General features: G+C 53.4%; 1 protein-coding gene across 1 annotated transcript; it reads left to right on the top strand.

Annotated features, from left to right (window-relative positions):
• Window positions 1-1,678: 1,678 nt before the first annotated feature.
• On the top strand, window positions 1,679-20,311 carry OTUB2 (OTU deubiquitinase, ubiquitin aldehyde binding 2). Its single transcript, XM_033107910.1, has 6 exons — window positions 1,679-1,866; window positions 8,092-8,187; window positions 9,585-9,703; window positions 13,467-13,551; window positions 14,098-14,292; window positions 15,216-20,311. The coding sequence occupies exons 1-6, from the start codon at window positions 1,864-1,866 to the stop codon at window positions 15,420-15,422; spliced, it is 705 nt and encodes a 234-aa protein (XP_032963801.1). The 5' UTR covers window positions 1,679-1,863; the 3' UTR covers window positions 15,423-20,311.
• Window positions 20,312-20,330: the final 19 nt, after the last annotated feature.

The following is a 20,330-nucleotide window of genomic DNA, read 5'->3' as shown; positions in this document are numbered from 1 at the left end:
GAGAGGGTCTAGTAGTCACTTGAGGCCACACAGCAGTGAGTGGCAGAGTCTAGCCAGCCTGGGGCCCAGAGTTGCTGCAAATCCAGCCCAGCACTGCGTCCACAGGGCAACGCTTGCTTGGTTTGGAGCTGCTGTGTCCAGAACGAGCGCTCCTAGAAGTCTCAGCTCACTCAGGGTCCTCCTCCTGGGGACCCCAAATGCCTCATATGTGGGCTTGACCAGGGCTCAACCTGAGACCACACCCCACACAATGTCCCCCAGGACCTCCTCTCCTCTCCCTGGCAGATCCCTTGCCTGCACCCCATGGGGCCGCACCTGACTCAGTCATTCTTCCACCAAGTGCAGACTAACACAGCCTGGAATGAGCACTGAATGAGGAGTCAGAAGTCCAGGGATCCAGCCCTGCTGGGTTCTGTCCTAGCTGAGCAGCACTGAGAGCTGCTCCTGTCACCTCTCTGGCTTCCTTGGCTGTAAAAAACAAAGAGCGGAAACTCCCCCAAAGAAAATAGGGGCAAGGGGAGTACATGCACCCTCCACCTCACCCTCCACAGTTGCGTACGTGGTTCCTCAGCAGAATGAATTCAAAATCAGCTCTGGAGTCAGGCTGCCTGGGATTGACTCCCGCTGAGTGCTGTGTGAATTTGGCCAAGTTCCTTAACTTCCCTGTGCCTCAGTTTCCTCATCTGTAAAATAGGGATAATAGGAACTACCCCCATAAACTAGTTTTGAGAAAACTAAGAAAGGTAATATAGGTTGAGAGTTTAGGACAGTGCCTGATACACAGTAGGTGCTCAATAAAAACCAGCTATTATTGTTATTGCTCTTGAGCCTGGATTGACCCCACACTCCCCACCTAATAAAAAAGCTCATTTGGAAGACACAGGTGTCTGTCTGCCCAAGAACCTAGCCTTGTGCCTGGGGCAGGGGAGTGAGTGGGGTGGGAATTGCTGAATACCCGCTCGTGGAAGTATTACTACTTGTAAAATGGGTGCATGCAACGCACTGCAGCCCCCTGCCCCACAAACCTTTCGTCCCCACCAGTGTCCCTCCTCCAGGGATCAAGGGCTGGTGAACGAATCTTTGAGTGATACATATTCCTCTGTTTGATGTTTAGTAATAACAAGCTTGTATGCTAGGTGAGTCACCAAACCTGGGTCATGGTCTGTGTCTCCATACGTAGCCATACAATTCCAGAGGCCCAGAATCAACAATCCTGGAAATTCATTCATTCAACAAACATTAATTGGATGCCTGGCAACCTACTGATTCATGAGTTGAAAGAGGGTAAAATATTACTTAGAAGCTACACAAGGCCAGGCAGTTATTGTTATTGGACACGTGTTCCGTAAGTGCCTGTCCTCTGATCTTGAGCAAATTATACTTATAAGACCTTGTTTATGAATTAATGTGGGCCAGCTAATCTTTAATAAGACCTCAATTTGCAGTTTTGGTCAAAAGTCCTTCAGCCTTTACAAATGAAGACCTCTCTTTCTGGGTTGGGCTAACTACTTCGCGAGTTAAAAGCTTTCTATGTCTTTAAAAGGGGGCGGTACCCTATCAAATAAACCCTAAAGCATAGGCTGAAGGTGTGTGAAGTCCCACCCACTTTCTGTGACGTCCTGCATCCCGGCTTCTGATTGCCCGTCTCAGACGTCAATCGCGGTGTGTGTGTCTTGCTGGAACACAGTGGAGGTCTCGCCTCTGGTTTGCGGAGCGGTCGGGTGTATTCTCCGCTCGCCCCCACGCCCTCGAGGCCCCCGCCGCCCGACCCAACGGCGCAACCAGCCAGTGGCTCCCGCGGCGCCCTCCCGCACCGGATCGCTCCTCGCTGGGGCGGGACCTGGCCCGACAGCTCCGATCACTATGGTCAGTGGTCGTGGGGGGAGGCGGGGAAAGGGGAGCGGGAGAGGGAGGTGCGGTAGGCGGGGTCGCCGCCGTGGCGCTTGTGCACTCGCGGGACCGGGGTCGAACTCGAGGCTCAGCTTCCAGGTCTGGACCCGCGGCGTCCGGACCCCGGGAATACTGAGTCCGGACGGATGCTGGGGCCCGCGTTCTTCCTCGGAAGGCCCTGCAGGGCCTGGAACGCGCCCCGCCACCCACCATGGATGCCCAGCCAAGGGGACCCAGCCGGGCCCCCAGGCCTCCCGCCCCCAGCGCATTCATCCCAGGTGTCCCGAGGGTGACGCCGTGATGGCTCAAGGTAGGCGCTCTCGACTGAAATCAGGACAGGGAGGCTCCAGGGCTAAGGGTCGTCCACAATTTGTTAAATAGCCCCCCAGTCCGCAGCTCACGGCCTCACCCATCCGACGGCTCAGCTATCAGAGACCCCCATCCCAAGCTCCATGAATGGACTTAAAGGTGCACGCGTGGCCGGAACACTGAACATTCTCTGTCCTGCACATCAACACAAGGTTTGGAGTTAGCACCTACATGGAGAGGCTGCCTCAAGTTGAGAGGCACGTGGATTAGGAGTTCAGGCAAAGCAGAGACCAGAGGAACCCCTGATTCAGTCCTGTCTGAGCAGACAGGTCCCCAGAGACCCTCTGAGCCAGGCCAAATGCGGGGATTGGGCAGGTGGGGAAACTGAGGCCAAAACAGGAACGAGGCTGGGACTGATTGTGATGAACATGGACCTTGAACCCAAACCTCTGGACTCACAGTCCAGTGCTCTTGGTGTTACATCAGTGCACCTTCTGGGTTTGGGGGAGGAGGGGTCAGGCAATCTGGAGAGGACTGGCTGTGATGACTGCCTGAAACCTTTCAACCCTGAGCCCCCTGTTCTAGGCATCCTGTAGAGTGTAAGGGTTGATGGCCTTTATGGTGGCTTGGGGTCACACAGCCCGAGTTCAAATCTCTACACCACCCCTTCGGGCTTTGGTTGGTCTGTTCTCCCGAGCACTATTTTGCTCATCTGTACAATGGGCTGCTGTGAGGACCACGTGAGGTGATGCAGCTTTTCCTGTGACGACAGAGTCCTGGGAATAGGTGTGCACAGCTGCCCGGTTGTTTGTGCTTTGCTTCCTCCCTCCATGTCTGGGCAGGGAAATGGGTCACCACTGCCGGATGCTGCAGGACAGAGGCCTGGGTCAAAGCTTGGTCATAGCCAGATACGTTCTGAATGCGGGAGGGGCAGCTGGGTCACCTGAGTAGGCCTGTCCTGTACAAACCAGCTTGCTGCTGGGGTGTGGCTGAGGTCTCTGGGGCATCTGGAAGCACCAGCTTCCTGCTTCTACCCAGTGCCCAAGGGTTTACCCGGCTCTGCTGCTCCTGGAAGGGGGCCCAGGTGTTTCTGCATCACCCCCTAGGGAGTGGCAGGAGATGGGGTAATAATGGGTTTAGCCACCCTGAATCGTGAAGCTGCCATGCCTTCTGGTCACCACTGGAGAGCCGAGAGCAAACAGGGGCAGTGGGGCTGGGACCTCAACTTTTGGCCTTTGTCCTGCACAGTGAGGCCTCTGACCCTGCCCTCCAGTCTGCCATGGACTCACGGGACCAGAAGCTAGATGGCAGATGGGGTCAAAAGCACCAAGCCCTCACCCGGCGTCGGCAGTCTTGGGTGCCTTGGAGAGGGATGAAGTGGTTTATCCACTAAGTAGGACGTCACCCTGGGAATCCTGGGAGGCAAAGGCTCTGCAGGGTCTGTTCTCTTTCATTCACCCCAGCATTTATGGAGCACCTGCTGTTTGCCAGGCACCACATGGGCCCTGGGCTGCATGGTGTGGATGGTGGTGAGTGTGTGTTGTGGGCAGAGGAAAACGTCCTTGGAAAACACAGTCTTCTTTCCTTTCTCATTGCAGTCACTGGGCTAGGCGTGAGGAAAAGTCAGGTAGAAGACACAGCACCCTGTGGGAAGGACAAGGTCCCGGCCTGTGGCTGCCAGTGGCAGGGGCTGTAGGTGGTGAGGTTTTCATGTTCACTCCAAGTGCATTTAATGTTGGGGGAATGGATGAGTGTCAGGCATGAACAGATAACCACAGAGCCCTTCTGTGCTTTGTTTTTATTTGTCCAACCAGCCTCCGTTAGGTATTCTAGTCAGGCCCCACGCTGGACACTTATGAGAAAGACCTGGGGAGCCCTTTCTTAGGAGCTAAATGCCTGTTGGTCAAGCCATAGCTGGCCATAAGCAATTCCTGAGCTACTGACCGTGGCTATAGAGGTCTGACCAAGGGTTTGGGGAGCACAGCGGGTACCATTGCATTCTGGGACGGGGGGTGTTAGGAAGGATTCATAGAGGAGGACTTTGGAACTGGGTGTTGAAGGATGTATCCTTCAGGGAGGAGTAGGGGAATACATGCCAGGCAGGGTGGGGCCAGCTCTCTTAAAGGCCTGGAAATATGGTTCAGAATGGGATACTCTGGGACAGGAGAGGTGGTCTGTGTGGGTACAGGGAGCTCCCAGGAGGGAAGGGAGTTGAGTCTGGAAAAGTCGGTGGGGTCAGAAGGTGCTGTAAAGGGCTTTGCCAGCTGCACTGTGGGTTTGGGTTTAGTCTGCTGATGGGGAGAACCGTACAATGTTTTTGACAAGAGGTGATTGACTTGGACGGTCTCTCTGGCGATGCAGTGGACACGGGCCTGGAGTGGCCAGGCTGGAGCCTGAGACCGGCTCATCCATTTGCTCAGTGATCACTCACATGTATTTGTGGAACATTAGTGTGTGGTCGTCACTGGGGATCTGGTCATGACAGGCAGGCAAAGTCCTTGCCCTTATAGCGGTGACATTCTGGGGCACGGACACAGACAGTGTGCAAGTAAATGAGTGAACCTACAGAACGCCCTGAAGAAATAAAACCAGGCAATAGGGTCGAGGGAAGGACACCTTGAGACAGTGGTCAGGGAAGGCTTTCCGAGGAGGTGACGTCACCTGCGACGTGAAGAGGCCGAGGGGCATTCCAGGCAGCAGGAAGGGCCGGCGCAAATGCCTCCAGGTAGAAATGTGTCTTGGAGGGACACAAAGAAGGGTCACTGTGGGGAGCTCAGGCAGAATGAGGTGAGCATGGCCAGAGGGTGGAGGACCTGGGAGGCTGTCCTCCTAAGTGAGGGAAGCCAGCAGCGGGTATTGAGGAAGCGCGTGTCATCATCTGATTGACATGTTAAACAGCCTGCACTGGCTGCTGTGCAGGATGGTCGGGATGGGGCGGGAGTGGAAGCCAGGAGTCAGTTGGTCAGACGTTGTTGCAGCCTGGCGGGTGGGGGAGTGGTGGCAGCTCAGGCCGGACCCAGGAGCAGAGCTGATGGGGGAGGATGGAGGAGAAGAGGACTCCTAGGTCTCTGGTATGAGCTCTGCTGGCTGGAGGGGCCTTTGGGGGAGCTGGGGACACCTGGGAGAGGAGGCAGGGGTGGCAGGAGAGAGGAGTGAGGGGCACAGTAATTTGGGGATGCTGGTCAGACACGTCAGTGGCTGGTGACTGACTGACTGAGGCCAGAACTCCAGGGAGAGCGCAGGGCTGGAGACAACGTTCTGAGAGGCCACCAGGAAGATGTTGTACGAGTCCGGGTATCCAACGGGAGGGCCAGTGTCTGAGTTCAGGGTCTGTGCAAGGCCAGCGAATAATTGACGCAAGGCGTGTGGGTACCCAGGTGCAGGGTCTCCCCTATTTCCTGAGCTGAGCAACAGAGAGTGGGCTGAGTAATAGCCTCCCAAAGATGTCCACGTCCTAATTCCCAGAACCTGTGGACAGGGTACCTCACAGGGCAATGGGGACTTTGCAGGTGTGACGAAGTTAGGATCTTGAGATGGGGAGAGTACCCTGAATCACCAGGGTGGGCCCGATGATGTCATCACAGGGTCCTTATAAAGGGGAGGCAGGCAGGAGAGTCAGAGTGAGGGGACATGACAGTGGAAGGAAGGGATCGTGGCCCAAGGAATGCAGTAGCCTCTAGAAACTGAAAAGGGTAAGGAAATAGGTTCTCCCCAGAACCTCCAGAAACACAAGATAATAATAAATCCCTGTTGTTCTAAGGTCCCGAGTTTGTGCTAATTTGTTATAGCAGCAATAGCAAACTAACTCAGGGCTCTAGGGCTTCCCTATGTCTTTGGCCTCCACACCTTTTTGATTACTCACCCCAATAAAAAGTTTTTGATCCTTCCACGTACTCTTGTATTACACATCATACCCTAAAGTAGCCATTGAAAAGGGCATTTCCTTCCAGCCCCTGCACCAGTCCACTCTGGAGACCCCAGACTCAGGCAGGCAAGGCCAGGGCTGGAGCCCCTGGGAGCCTCTGGAGGTGACGGGGACCTTCTGAGACGGGGGGGTTGGCTGGCTTCCGGGCCTGCCCTGCTGGTGGGTGAGCCTGGGGGCTCTGGCCTCTGTTGTGAAGGAGTCGGTAGCTTGAGGTCAGGCCACGTGCTAGTTTTGGCTTCTAGGTGACTGGGCCTGGTTAACGAGGCTGACTCACAGCCCAGGGTAGCCCTGCAGAGCGGCCTGAGAGGCAGGTTGAGCTGGCTGAGGGCCGCCATGGCCTGCTGGGGCCCAGGGGTGGCTGGGGCTGTGAGAGGCCCAGCAGCGCCTCAGAGCCGGGGCTGGAGGCTGGGCACAGATGCACTGAGGGGTACGCTGATGGGGGTTTATAGGCAGAGACGTGAGCCTCCCGCCTGGCTGTTGAGGACGCATCAGGTAGTGACAATAATGGAGGGTGAGAGGACGTGGAAAGGAGGTAGCTTTCCTTCATTCATTCCACAAACATCTCACCCTGCTCTGTTCCAGGCCCTGGGATGGGTCCTGAGGAATCAGACAGGTGAACAGAAAGTCTCAGGTGGCTTGACAAGCTGGCCTGTGCCAAGGGAAGCCTGGGTGGCTTTGGAGATTTTGATGGGAAGGGGTCCAGGCCCCCCAGAAATGCCCCTCCCCAGTCATAGCGTGTCTCCTCTGTCCTCGGATGCTGGGCGCAGGAGTCCGCCCAAGGAGCTCCTTGTCAGAAGTTTGGAGTCTGTCTGATGTGGAGACAGGGGTAATCCTACAAAGTCCCTTATTGCTCCTGGTGGTGAGCTTTGCAGAAATCTAATCACCAATCCAGCTGCGTTTCTCCAGATGGAAAGGGGTTTGTGACGTCAGACTGCTCTGTGAGCCCGGTGGTCTTGGGCTGACGTTATTGTCTAGTCAGTCAGGAGGCTGAGAGGCTGCCCGGTAAGGCCCTTGGTTGGAGGCATAGAGTGAAAGTGATGAGCTCCAGCGACACTTTGTCAAAAATGATGGCAACAAATTGATGGAAAACTGGATTTCCATTTACAAAAATCCCAGTTAAGGCCAACCTTTCAGCTGTGCACTATTGCATAAGAACTGTCTCCTTGGGTTGTGTGCAGGTACCAGGGCCACTTATCTTAAATTATAAACTACAGGTGGTTTAACACCAAGTCCTCTTACATCATTTTCGTGCTGAAATCAGAGCCATTCCTGGCGTGGGTTGGAGGCAGGGGTGCATCTCCCACTTGTCTGAGCCCTGAATAGCGGCAGGAAAAGCATTCGGCCCAGACATGGCCCGCGGGAGTTGGCTATTCGTTGGAAGCTCCTGTGCCTTCCTTAGCCCTGGAGCTTCCAGCTGCCATTACCTGCTCCCTGCCAGGTGAGTTCTCAGCCCTTCTGAGGTCCTGATTCTGGGTCAGGAGGCTTCTAATATCTCTGGATTGAGTTGAACGAGACTCAGAGCTGGGCTGCAATATGAACTGTCACCAGTAGGTGGTGCACCTGGCCAGATGTTCTAACCTTTGTATTTCTAGCAAGTACTTGGCACAGGCTGGATGTTTGGGAATTGTTGGATGACTAAAAGAAGGAATGAATGAATGAGACAGGAAGGACAGAGGAGACAAAGGGACATGTCATACTCCAGCGTGAAGGTTCACTAGGTTTGAGGCATTATATTCTATAAGACGAATCAGTTCGGCAGGTAAAACATGGTACCCCCTCCATGATGGGGCCCACCTGACTCCCGGTCCAGGGAACATGGCCTGCAGGATCCTGGTAATGTTGTCACGCGTGCCTTTTGTGGGAAGGTAACAGTCACTGAGTCGGGTAACCACAGTTCAGAGGCTTTCTACTTGGTGAAAGCCCATCAGTTGCTTTTGAAATGGTCATAGCTTCGCTTTATCTTTCAGAGTGAAACATCTTTCAACCTAATATCAGAAAAATGTGACATTCTGTCAATTCTTCGTGATCATCCTGAAAACAGGATTTACCAGAGGAAAATCCAGGTGAGACCGAGGGGTGGGAGAAGAGGAGCCTAGATTAAATGGGCCGGAGCTGGAAGCAGAGGAGAAGGTGCCCCGTTGAAGGCAAAAAGGCTTACCGTTTGGACCAGGCCGCTGGGCAAATTCAAGGGCTCCCAGAATCTTTTGATGTTGGACATTTGCCTCAGTGAGAAATCCTTTAGTTGCAAAAAGCACAACTTTTTTAAAAGCTAGGCACTATTCTATGTACTTTATTTACTCACTGGGACCTCATTACAACACTGTAAGGTCTGTACTTTTATTATCCACATTTACAGCTGAGGAAACTGAGGCACAGAAATTAAATGGCAGGCCCACGGTCCTACAGCTAGTGCATGAACGAGCTGGGGTTTGAACCAGGCAGCCTGATTGCATGAGCGACAGCCTTAATCTGGAGGGAAAGCCCACCCCAGCGGGGCTACAAAAATGGGAGTTTGCCACAAGGATGTAGGGACAGTTCCCAGAATGAGGACAGCAAGAAATGCCTGGGCGCACTCCATCTGCCAGGCAGCAGGCGTCTGCCTTTCTCTGCACGCTGGCGGGACTGCCTGCTGCACCGCAGGGAGCTCTTCCTGAGGCAGGAACAAGGGCTGCCAGCACACTGACTCTCTGTCCCCTGGAGCCCCCCCCCCCCCCACCGGCCTGCCTCAGGTGGGTCCGTCATCTCCAAGCCTTCTCATGGCTATGGTGGGAGCAGGAACTGTGTGACCCCTTGAAAACCACGCATGCTGTCAAAACCCCAATTGTATCCCCATGAGGCAGCAAAGGTGACTTCGAGCCATTTCAGGGGGCAAGTGACAGCTGGGAGCAAAGCTGGAGGGGGTGGTGTGCGGTGGGCCACACCTTTTGAGAAATGTTTGAAGGGCTGGCCAGACTGCTTCATGTCTGAGCAGGCACTTCCTGCCGACTCTGCAGCCCCCTGGCCTGCTATCCCGCCATGCTGCATCCCTCACTGTCTGTGCCCACACACACCGCCCCTGCCGTGCACACCCCTTCTGCTCCTGAGCCCTGGTCCTCCAGGAAGCCTTCCCAGACTTCTGAAGCCTGGTGTAAATGCCATTGCTCTGCGCCCCACCCGACCCGTGATTCCCGTGTCCTTCTGTCCCCATCTTCTAATTGTCCATCTTTCCCCCTAGACTTTCCCCCTAGGCTGCCTGAGAGTGGGACCGAGGCCTGGGTCACCACCCAGCGCCTGACACAAGGACACACTCGGTGTGTTTTCATATTTGTGGGATGACTGCCAGTTGGGAGACTGTGAAGGGGCAGGGAGTCTGACAGGAGGGAGCAGGTGTTCCCTGGGGGACGTGGGGCGCCAGCCCTGACAAGACATGATACAAGGGGATGTTGTTGCACACGTCCACATTTCTCTTTCTCCCCCACAGGAACTCAGCAAAAGGTTCACCGCGATCCGCAAGACCAAGGGGGATGGGAACTGCTTCTACCGGGCTCTGGGCTATGCCTACCTGGAATCTCTGCTGGGGAAGAGCAGAGAGATCCTGAAGTGAGTGGGGTAAGGGGCCGCTGGGCGGGCTTCCTGGCTCTGAGCTGTGTTCTTTGCTCTCCCTGAGGCTTTTTCCTTGGCATAGCCGCCTTAACCCAGAGTAAGCTGGAGGACAGCCTGGCAGCAGTGTGGATGTTCAGGGATGCCTAGCTGCCCGCTGTGTTGGAGGTGGGGGCAGACGAGCAGCCAGGGATGGCACCTATGACCTAAGAGTCACGGCACTCGGGTTGATCTGTGGACCCGGTGCTAGAACCCCTTTGCTAAGGCAGGTTTCTCTGAGGCGCTAATGACATTTTGGGCAGGATCCTTCTTGTGGGGCTGTCCTGTGCTCTGTAGGACATTTGGTAGCATCCCTCACCTCCACCCACTACATGTGGGGAGCACCTTCCTCCCCAAGTCATGACAATCAAAAATGTCTTCAAACATTGCTAAGTATCTCCTTGGGGGGTGGAAAGTCAACCTTGGTTGAGAATTGCTAGGTTAAGGCCATTATCTCCTGTTCCAAATATAGAGTCCCTCAAAGGGGATAGGAATTAAGCCACCTGTTCCTTAATTTGAATGAGTCGTTCATGTCATTTCCTGAATGACAAACTGGCTCAGCCCCTTTTGACAGGAGTCAGCTATCTCAAGTCACTCTCCTCTCTCATCTTCCTACAATCTTGCAGGTTCAGACAGTACAGTGCAGGGGTCTCCCCCACCATCAGTGTCCCCTGGAGTTGTGCTATGCAGAGACCTTGGGCTCTGAGGTCAAACCTCGCTCTTACTTGCTGTGTGACCTTGAGCAAGTGACCCAACCTCTCTGAACTTCCATTTCCACATCTGTAGAAAGTGGGTAATTTTGCATAGTTCAGGGGGTTGTGAGGACTCAGCAAGGTGATGCTAGCAAAGCCCAGCCCATGTCTCTGTCCCAGGCTTGCCTGCTCTGTTGTCTGTACCCAGTACCCTCCCTCCAAAGTACCCTCCCTCCCTGTAGACATCACCCAGCAGGGTGCCACACGTGACTCTGTTGTAGGCCCTGGGGATGCAGCAGTGGAGACAAAACTCCCTGCCTGTGGAGCTTGCATCATAACAGGAGAGGGTGGTCAGTACATACAAACAGTATTTGGTGTCAGATGGTGGTAAGTGTGGGAAAAAGGCAGGGAAGGAGGCCAGCTTGTCCAGGGGTAGGGGATTGCAGTTTTAAGTAGAGGTTGGAGAGGAGAGGGGGGCAGGTCCCATAGGGCCTCACGGGCCTTTTTAAGGACCTTGAATTTCAGCCTGAATGAAATGGAGCCAGAGGGTTTGAGCAGAGCAAGGGGCCTGCCCTGCTGGCTGCTGTGTGCAGGGTAGACCTGGCAGGTGCAGCCAGGGAGCAGCAGGGGATGTGCTCAGGGAGAGACCCGGAAGAGAGGTGATGATGGGGGCATGAGCTGGTGGAGACAAGTGTTCAGCCTCCATACCTGCGGAGTGGTGCCGACAGGACTCGCTCACGGCTCAGATGTGGTGCATGGCGCCTGAGCCTCTGGAGAGCGGGAGGCAAGGATGCCTGCCAGGGGTTTTGCCTGAGTTATCAGGACGGAGAAACCACTTGCTGCAAAGGGAGACTGGGAAGGTCCGGAGCTCCATTTTGACGATGCAGTATCTGAAATATCTGTGAGCCATCCGAGTGGGAGTGTCCAGCAGGCATGGGAGAGGGAGGCTGGTGTTACCCCATTTTACAGTTGAGTAAACTGAGCCTAGACAGGCTAAATGACCTGTCCATGGAGCCAACTGAAGCCGGTGTGGGCTGCGAGCCTGCACTCCAAGTCCCAATGCCATAATCCCTCCCCTCAGCTCATGGGGGCCAGTCCTGGCCTGGGTGTTTGCCCCCATTTGACTAGGCCTGTGTCACTCATCACTGTGTCCCGAGTGCCTGGCACAGTGGGTCAGCATCATTGATGAGAGATTAATGTGGAAATGCCTTGGAGGTTCAGGGGTGGGAGGCTGGGGAGGACAAGACGATGGGGGCAGGAAAGCCAGAGGTGGGGCAGAGCTCTGTGCATCGTGGCCTCACAGGGACCAAGTGACCAGAGGGACTCACAGCAGCCCTCCTGGAGGTGCCTTCCCCACTGCACAGAAGCAGAGCCTGTGGCCCAAAGCCTGAGAGTGATGGAACAGGGGCTGCGACTCCCAGCACAGTGCTCATTCCCACCTGCCCTGGCCAAACCACTTAGATACCAGGTGGCCTGTGGGCAGAAACACCCCACCTTCAGGTCTAGATCTGTTTCTGCTCCATTCCCTCCCCCGAAACAAGGCACCGAGGCCTCTCCAGGCTTTTCTTGTCTTTAGTCCCTTGTGAAAACTCCCCTCCTGTGTCTTCCGTGGTGTCTGGCCCCCCTCCCGGGGAATGGGCTGTAGTTCTGCCCGTTCCAGCTGGTCTCCCCAAGCCTGTTCACGTGGTCCTCCTTGCGTGGGATGTATCCCTCCGTGGACCAGTCACTTGGTCTGTATCTCATCTCTGCTGCTGTGTCTTGGGCCAGAGGCCGGGTGGGGCTCCTCGCCGTGCCCCCCCCAAGGGTACCAGCACAGGTCCCAGAATGAGGCTGTGCCATTGGGCGGCCTGCAGTGGGAGCAGGGCTACCCAGCACTGACAAAGCAAGGCCCATTGGGTCAGGTCTGGAGGGGTGCTTGGTGAAGGTTTAACGGCCTTGGGTGGGGAGGCCGATTTGTGCTGTCAGCCGATTCCTGTGGTGTAAATACCCGTCATGACTGATTTTCAAGCTACCATCATGGGGGCACGGAGCAGCGAGTTGGGAGGAGATACACAATACATACTCTAGTCCAAACTGAATTTCTACCATACATACACAACAGACAGATAACCGTAACAGCATAGATAATACCGTGTTTCCCTGAAAATAAGACCTAGCCGGACAATTAGCTCTACTAATGCGTCTTTTGGAAAAAAATTATAAGACCCGATCTTACATAATATAAGATCGGGTCTTATATTAATTTTTGCTCCAAAAGACGCATTAGAGCTGGTTGTCCGGCTAGGTCTTATTTTCAGGGAAACACGGTAATAAAACAATTAGGAATGATGTGTTTTGAATATTTATCTGTTATTGTAATTTAACTGAGTTTACATAAATTTTTAAATAGTGGCTGTGTTTTAACACGCGGCTGGCAAAGTTCTTAGAAATGTAACAATTAATGAGCTCTTTTGAGTGGGGACAAACCATCACTAGCACACCACTTAGAAGAGCGTCCCTGGCCAAGGAGACACTGGGTGCTAAAGGGTGCAAGTGCGGATGCGGAATGGCTGTGGGGTGGGAGGCAGGCTGGGAGGCAGGACTAGAGATGAGGTTGGTGAGGTAGGGAGGGGCCCTGCCCGTGCTAAGGAAGAAGGCTGCGGTAGGTCACTCTAGAGGTCTCTATGGACAAGGGACCAGGAGCAAGGGAAGGCTGGGCATGGCCCAGGCCAGAGATGGTGAAGATAAGGCAGGGACGGTGGGGACAGCAAGAAGGGACAGACCCAACAGACCTTTGAAAGGCAGACTCAACATGTCTGGGAGTGGGTGGGGATTACCTCGATTTCTTCATCTGTGAAACGGGTGTAATACCCATCCCCTGGGATTGTACATGATGAGGAAGACAGAACAAGTCAGTGGGTGGTCCATGTGGCAAGGTACGGAAGTCCTTTACCCGTTGGTGACATACACCTTCTCAGGTGTGTGGTGTGGGGGACAATCACAGCAGCGCTCCCTGTATTTCCCTGTAAGCACCAGTCTACCTGCTCCCTTAGGTTCAAAGAGCGTGTACTGCAGACCCCAAATGACCTTCTGGTTGCCGGCTTTGAGGAGCACAAGTTCCGAAACTTCTTTAACGCTGTAAGTCACCCCGGGTGCGACAGCTCAGGGGCCAGGGCAGACAGGAATGTGCTGGCCGGAGCCTCTGTACAGCCCGTGGCTCTGTGGTTGTCCCTCTTGCTCTTCCCAGCTGGTGAAGGACTGAGGGTTGCTTCCTGCTCGTGGGACCGTGGCGGGAAAGGGAGCCCAGAGCCCTGCCCTCCCTTCTTCAGGGACATAGCTCATGCGGGAGACCTCCCCTCAGCTTCCTTCACCCTATTCCCTCTCCACCCCATTAGTGAAGGAGGTGCAGTTAGAAGACTCTCAGTTCTGAATCTCTAAATAAAACTCCCACCCAGATGGTGTTGGAGGGAGACCCCGGCTGATGTTTACTAGACTTGACTCTGGGCTAAGGCTCTTATTACAAAGTACTTCTAACCCTATTCCTCAGCCTTTACGTGGGATCTGAGATTGATTGATTCTGGTACCTCAGCCTGAGGGTTTAAAATGAGAGCGCAGGTGGAGGGAGCCCCTCGGAGGGAGGGGTCTTGCCTGTGCCTGTCCCGGCTCATGCCCGGCGGGGTCCAGTTCTACAGTGCGGTAGAGCTGGTGGAGAAGGACGGCTCGGTGTCCAGTCTGCTGACGGCGTTCAACGACCAGAGCGCCTCGGACAGAATCGTGCAGTTCCTGCGCCTGCTCACGTCCGCCTTCATCAGGAACCGCGCAGACTTTTTCCGACACTTCATCGACGAGGAAATGGACATCAAAGACTTCTGCACTCACGTAGGTCCGCAGGGTCCCAAGCTGTGGGGACTCAGTGCGCAGCCCTGGGCTCTGCTCCCCCCGCTCCCCTTAGGACATGTTAGCACCAGCATCCCTAGCCAGGGAACCTGGGTGTCCCTCTCAAACATCCTACTTGAGCTCCCTGAACTGTGTGGCTTTGGGCAAGTCACTTTCCGTTTCTGGGCCTCAGATTTCCCATCTGAGAAATAAGGGCTTTGGACTGGACTGTTAACATAATTATGGAATAGCAACCCCGGAGTCACATTTGCCTCAAGATGTGTTTATGATGTTAGGTATTAATCTGAACAAACTGCCAACATTTAAACATTGGGCAGTTTTCATGTGAAAATCTGGATTTCTCGGGAAGAATCAGAAGACCCAGTTCCCAGGCCTTATTCTTGCATGACGACAAACAGCAGCAGCCAAGTGGCAGCTGCCCTAGTTAGTAGGACATGCTTGCCAGCTTGCACCATCTCCGCCTTTCCCCGTTGTCTCTCCAGCAGCCTGACGCACTTGCCTGGCCCTCTGTAAGCACTTAAGCTTGACATCCCTTCATGACAGCGTCGCTTCCTGCTGAAATGCTGATTCAGTGCATTAGTAAGCTCAAGCTGAAAAATTCCTGCCCAGCTTTCCAGATTCCTCATAGTAGCCTCTTCTCACAAACAGCTAGAGGGGTTGGAATCAAAAAGACTTAGATTCAGGCCCTGCAATTCTAGCGATTTCTAGCTGTTACTTGCTCACCAAGCCTCAGTTTCCTCCTCTGTAAAATGGGTGTGTCCACGCCTACCTCATGGGTTGTTGTGAAGATTTATTTCCCAGTACAGAGGCTTTGACCCAGGACCATGAAAGCCAGGGTTGGAGTTCTCATTTGTCCTCCGCTGCGCCTCCTTTCTAAACTGGGTTTTTCACTGTGACCGTTGCAGGAAGTGGAGCCCATGGCCATGGAGTGTGACCACATCCAGATCACGGCCCTGTCTCAGGCACTGAACATCGCCCTGCAGGTGGAGTACGTGGACGAGATGGACACGGCCCTGAACCACCACGTGTTCCCCGAGGCTGCCATCCCTTCTGTTTACCTGCTCTATAAAACATCCCACTACAACATTCTTTATGCAGCTGATAAACATTGATTAATTTTAGGCCACACAGTGGAACCTGTCACCTAACGGAACTGCGTTCTGAATGGAACATTCCGGCTTTTCAATTTTTTAAGCGATTTAGACTGTAGTTAGAAAACAGAAAACGTACAGCCTTTTGGGCAAAGTCACTGGAAATGAGGCCTACCAATTATGGAGTGTGGTAACTTGGCAATATTTTTAGTATTTATTTTCACGGAGAAGCAAATGCTTTATAACTCCTGGCTAGGAAGCCAGGACCCCTGGCTCTACTCCCAGTTCCCTGAGACCTTAGGCAGGTCACCTCCTGCTCTGACCTGTTTCTTCATCTGGAGGAGGTTCCTACCAGTGTGGACAGTCTATTGTTGTATAAAACAAACCAAACAAACCAGGGTCCTCTGGTTTCTCTTCACCAGGGGCAGTGGCTCTCTGTAGGGGAGGAAAAGCTCAAGGTCAACTGTCTTAAGTGACTTACCAGTTCTATAAAAAACAATCATGTCCAATCAGCTGCCGGCCTGGACTTTGGTGGGTGGCTGACTGAAGCGTTGGCCAGCTGAGGCCAACCTGAACGTGAGGCCTTCCAAACATTCATGATGGTGTTTTCTTACCCTAACTTGAGGAAAAGGAGACTTTTATGCCAAAGTCTAGAAAGGGGCCTTCAGCGTGGAGCTGAAGTTTTGGGGGCCTCCTCTACCTCTCTCAGGACCAGGACTGCCTGCCTGGCCCTTCAGGGTTCTGCTGCCAGCCCCACCTGGACAAAGGCTCAAAAAAGAGGGTCTGGGACCCAGAAGCTATTTCATCATCCCCAACATAACCTGGAAGTAGAATCTCGGTACTCAGCCAGGTGGACACCCTGGCACGTGTAGCCATAGACTCCAGCTGAGGAGAGCAGACAAGTTTTGCAAATTGTCTTTGTCGTCTCTCCCCTTTCCCACTTCTGCTTGGTTTACGGGCTGGCGAGAGGTTAGGTGGACAAGAACAGAGGCAAGCCAAAGAAACTGGCAGTGGGGGAAGACCTCCGTGGTGGAAACTGCCTGGGCGACAAGGGCCCTGGCTGGCACCCTCCTCATTCATCCACCTGGACGTGCTCCTTAATCACCTCCTCACCTTGCTGCCTCAGGACCTCGAAGAGCCCTGGCTGGGCTGGAGCTCTGCTAGCAAGCTCTCTTGCTCTGTGGGAGGAAATGGAGAATGCAGGGTGTGGAACTGCCCTATGGGGTACTTCCTTAATCAAAGGCCTTCTCACAGATTCCAGTCTGTAGGGATTTATTAGAATCTATTGGTGCTGCAGTGTAAGTCTGCCGCTGGCCGGACTGCACAGGGAGACTGAGGGCAGACTGCTCCGCGTCCTGCTACACAAACGTCAGGTCTGTATCAGTTGTCTGCTTTTGTGAAGACAGATGCCAGGGTGCTTTAATTCCAGGCAGGGACCCCAGGTTCCCATCCTGCCCTCAGCTTGAATTTGAAGCCAAGGGCTCAAGCTAAGTGATTATGTCACTTTTCCACAGGAATATAAATCTGACCCTGATCTGAACTGGTTCAGTGTCCCACCCGGCTCTGGGTAGGAGTGCGGGGGTCTGTGACAGTACACTGGAAGAGTGGGGGGAACACATTACATGATTTGTAAGTATCAGGATCCCCGTTCCTGGGCAGGCACACATGACACCAAGATGAACGTCCCTGGCTGCTCTGATGGGTTGTGCGATGGGTTCTGGGCCCCCAGCCAGGCTCTCAAGCACAGCACAAGTAGCACTGGCTGCCACGTCTGCATCTGTGGCTTGTGTAGCGTTCACAAAAGCAGAGCTTTCTCTTTGGCAGACTGGCTGGAGAAATCCCCTGGGAGACTTGCGTATGCTGTGCTTCCAGGCCTGAGGGCCCACCAGTGTTCATATGGGACCCTCTTCCCAGGACAGATCCTATCTCTTTCGAGTCAGAATGCCCAAGGGAGGCAGGCCAAGTTAGTTTCATGCTCTTACCCTCTGCTTTCCCTTTTTTCCACAAAAACCATTGGCCAAATCCAAACCATTGCTCTCTTCCCGCAAATCTTATCTCTAAGAGAAAGTACTACACAGAAAGGGGAGTGGCAGAATTCAGTGAAACTTTAAGTACACATGCTCTACCACTTATGATGGGCTTACCACCCAATAAACACATCCTAAGTTGAAAATGTTTTAAGTCAAAAATGTATTTAATACACCTATCGAACATCTGCTTAGCCTCGCCTACATTAAACATGCTCAGAACACTTCAGTAGCCAACAGCTGGGCCATTATCCTGCGTTTCATCTCAAGAATTGCCTTCCTTGGGGGCAGACGGTTAGTTCAGTTGGTTAGAGTGCTGTGCTCTTAACATGGTCGCCGGTTCAATGCCCACATGGGTCAGTGAGCTGTGCCCTCCACAACTAGACTGAAACAACTATTTGACTTGGAACTGATGGGTCCTGGAAAAAACACACTTAAATAATAAAAGTTTAAAAAAAAAATTGCCTTCCTCTTCTTACCACCACAGGAGACACAGATGGGTGTTTTATAGACATGATGGGTAAGAAAACACAAAATACAGTATCTAAAAAATGCTGGCGAGAGTCCATTGAAGAGTGCTGGTAGTTCACCTCCTGCACTGGTGGCTGGCCCGGAGCTGCAGCTTGCAGTCACTGTCCAGCCTTACAAGACTTATTTCACCACATATGGGTAGCGCGGGAAAAGATCAAAATTCGAACAACGATTTCTACTGAATCCGTGCATCACTTGTGCACTAACCGTAAAGTCAAAAAGTCTTAAGTTGGGGACAGCCTGTAACCTGTTAAAACCCAATCATTTACGGAAGTTACCCTGCTTGTCCACAGCAGCCAGCCGTGCTAGCTCTCACACTTCAGGGCTGATTCTCCACCCCATCCCACGCAGCCACCGCGTTCCAGACCCAAAGCTGGAAGGCAAGTTGCCTCGAGAATCTGTCTTTATAATTGCATTTATCACTTTCTTTCCAAAGGAAACTTTATAAATCAATGGGACTATTTAGCAACATAAAAGAACAAACTGTACTTGACTAGGTTCCTATTTCAAGCACAAAGGGGCTCTGGAGCCAGCCTAGGTTTGAATCTTGACTTTGTCACTTATTAGCTATGTGACCTTGGTCAAGACACTTCCCACATTAATGAAATGGAGACAATAACTATATACCACAGGATTATTGGTTAAAGTGGAACGAAGTTATGTGTGCAAATACATCTATAAGACCTGACACATAGTGTTTTACAAATGGGATACTTCCCAACCTACCCTTCCCAAGGGGAGTAGTGGGACAGTGCAAGATGGGGGGACGTGTCACCTTGGCAGTGGCTCTGTGGATTCCCAAACAGTGGTCTAGGCACCAAACATAGTCCCACATTGAGTAGAAATGAGGGTGGAGGTGTGGCTCAGTGAGTGGCTGCCCAGGGGCCCCAGGTCTTGTGGGACACAGGCCAGACCCTACAGCTTCCCTAGGCAGCTTCGGTGAAAACATCTTCCTAGCATTAAACTGGTTTCCATAACAACCTTTGTCCTAGCTTAGTTTGGTACCCGTGGGCTTGTGTGTGAGATTTGTTTCATAGAAGGTCCAGATACTCAGGAAGCCCTGCCCTTGGGCGAGAGGCAGCTTCACACCAGGTCAGAAAGCAGGACTGCCTGGGAGGCTGGCCTCGTCTTTGAAAACCTACACCCCTTAACGTGTCACCCCACCAAAAACAGAAGAATTTGCTGTTAGAGAGCAAGGGCAGGCTGTCAACGGACATCAGTTGACGAGATCAGGCCTCTCCTGGCTCAAGTGCTGCTAAGCGACCTTGAGCTTCCTTAAATCTCCATGTGTCGTTTGGAAAATGGACAGTCCCACTGCCATGCCGACAGCCGTCCCTCAGGAGCTGACCTCACAGACTAGGGCGGTTTTCTTCGGCTTCTCCTCCCCAGGTCACTGGTGTCACTGGGGACATAAGTCTTCACACAGCAGTGTTGCCGAAGACTAACACAGTTTTATGAACGTGCCCCAGGCCCACAAGGAAATGATCAGGTTCTATGCCCAGCTCTGCCACCTGGCAGACTGTGATCCTGAGCAAGTCTTAACCAGTGCCAGCTTTCTCAACTACACAAAAGGATACCAAGACTTATGTCTCAGGGCCTTGCCGGAAACGAAACGATAACTACAGTAACTAACAGTGCCTGGCACTTGCTCAACACTCGGTGATACCTGAATCCGAGTTTAGGCCAAGTATCCCGTTGCAGTTACCCAGAAGGGCTGAGGGAATACCGCTGCCACCCTACCCTGTGATTGTGGCAATTGTGGCTACTCGTCCAGACTGACCCAGAGAAAGCTGGGGTGGCACCAGGAGGTCATTGGTTCCCTCAGCTCACATTTACAAGCCCTGACTACAAGTGGTAATAAAGCAGCCTCTGCTCTCAAGGAGCAGAAATGAGTGCAGAAGACAACACGAGTGTGGCAAGTACCGTGAAGAAGGTAAGCACGGGTACTTGAGGAGCCCACAGCAGGACACCGCACTTTCTTGGGGGCTCAGGGACCTAGAGAACACGACGCAGTGCTCAAGGATGGGAAAGGCAATCAGGCCGAGGGAAAAGCTTATGCAAAGGCTTGGGACAAAGGAAGCGACCAGTTCTGTCACAGACGAGGGGAGTGGAGAGACGAGGCCAGAGAAGTTGGCCAGGGCCACATCCTGAGTGCCTTACCCCCAGACTCAGCACACGGTTCCCGGCTTCCCCACAAATGGCTCTGGGATATTAAGGAGGCCTGTGTTCTCCTGGAACCTGAGGACAGCGAACTGTTCCCTGCCCACCTCTCGGGGTGACTCAGATGAGCTGCGAGCGAGTAGCAGAGCTAAGGAGTTGCTATGCTTCTGTCTGGGGAAAGGCAGGAAACACAGCTGAGGACCAGGCAGCA

The sequence above is a fragment of the Rhinolophus ferrumequinum genome, chromosome 6, assembly GCF_004115265.2.
Source record: "Rhinolophus ferrumequinum isolate MPI-CBG mRhiFer1 chromosome 6, mRhiFer1_v1.p, whole genome shotgun sequence".
Classification (NCBI taxonomy): domain Eukaryota; kingdom Metazoa; phylum Chordata; class Mammalia; order Chiroptera; family Rhinolophidae; genus Rhinolophus; species Rhinolophus ferrumequinum.
Note: the sequence above shows the minus strand (reverse complement) of the source record. Positions and strands in the feature narration are given on the sequence as shown.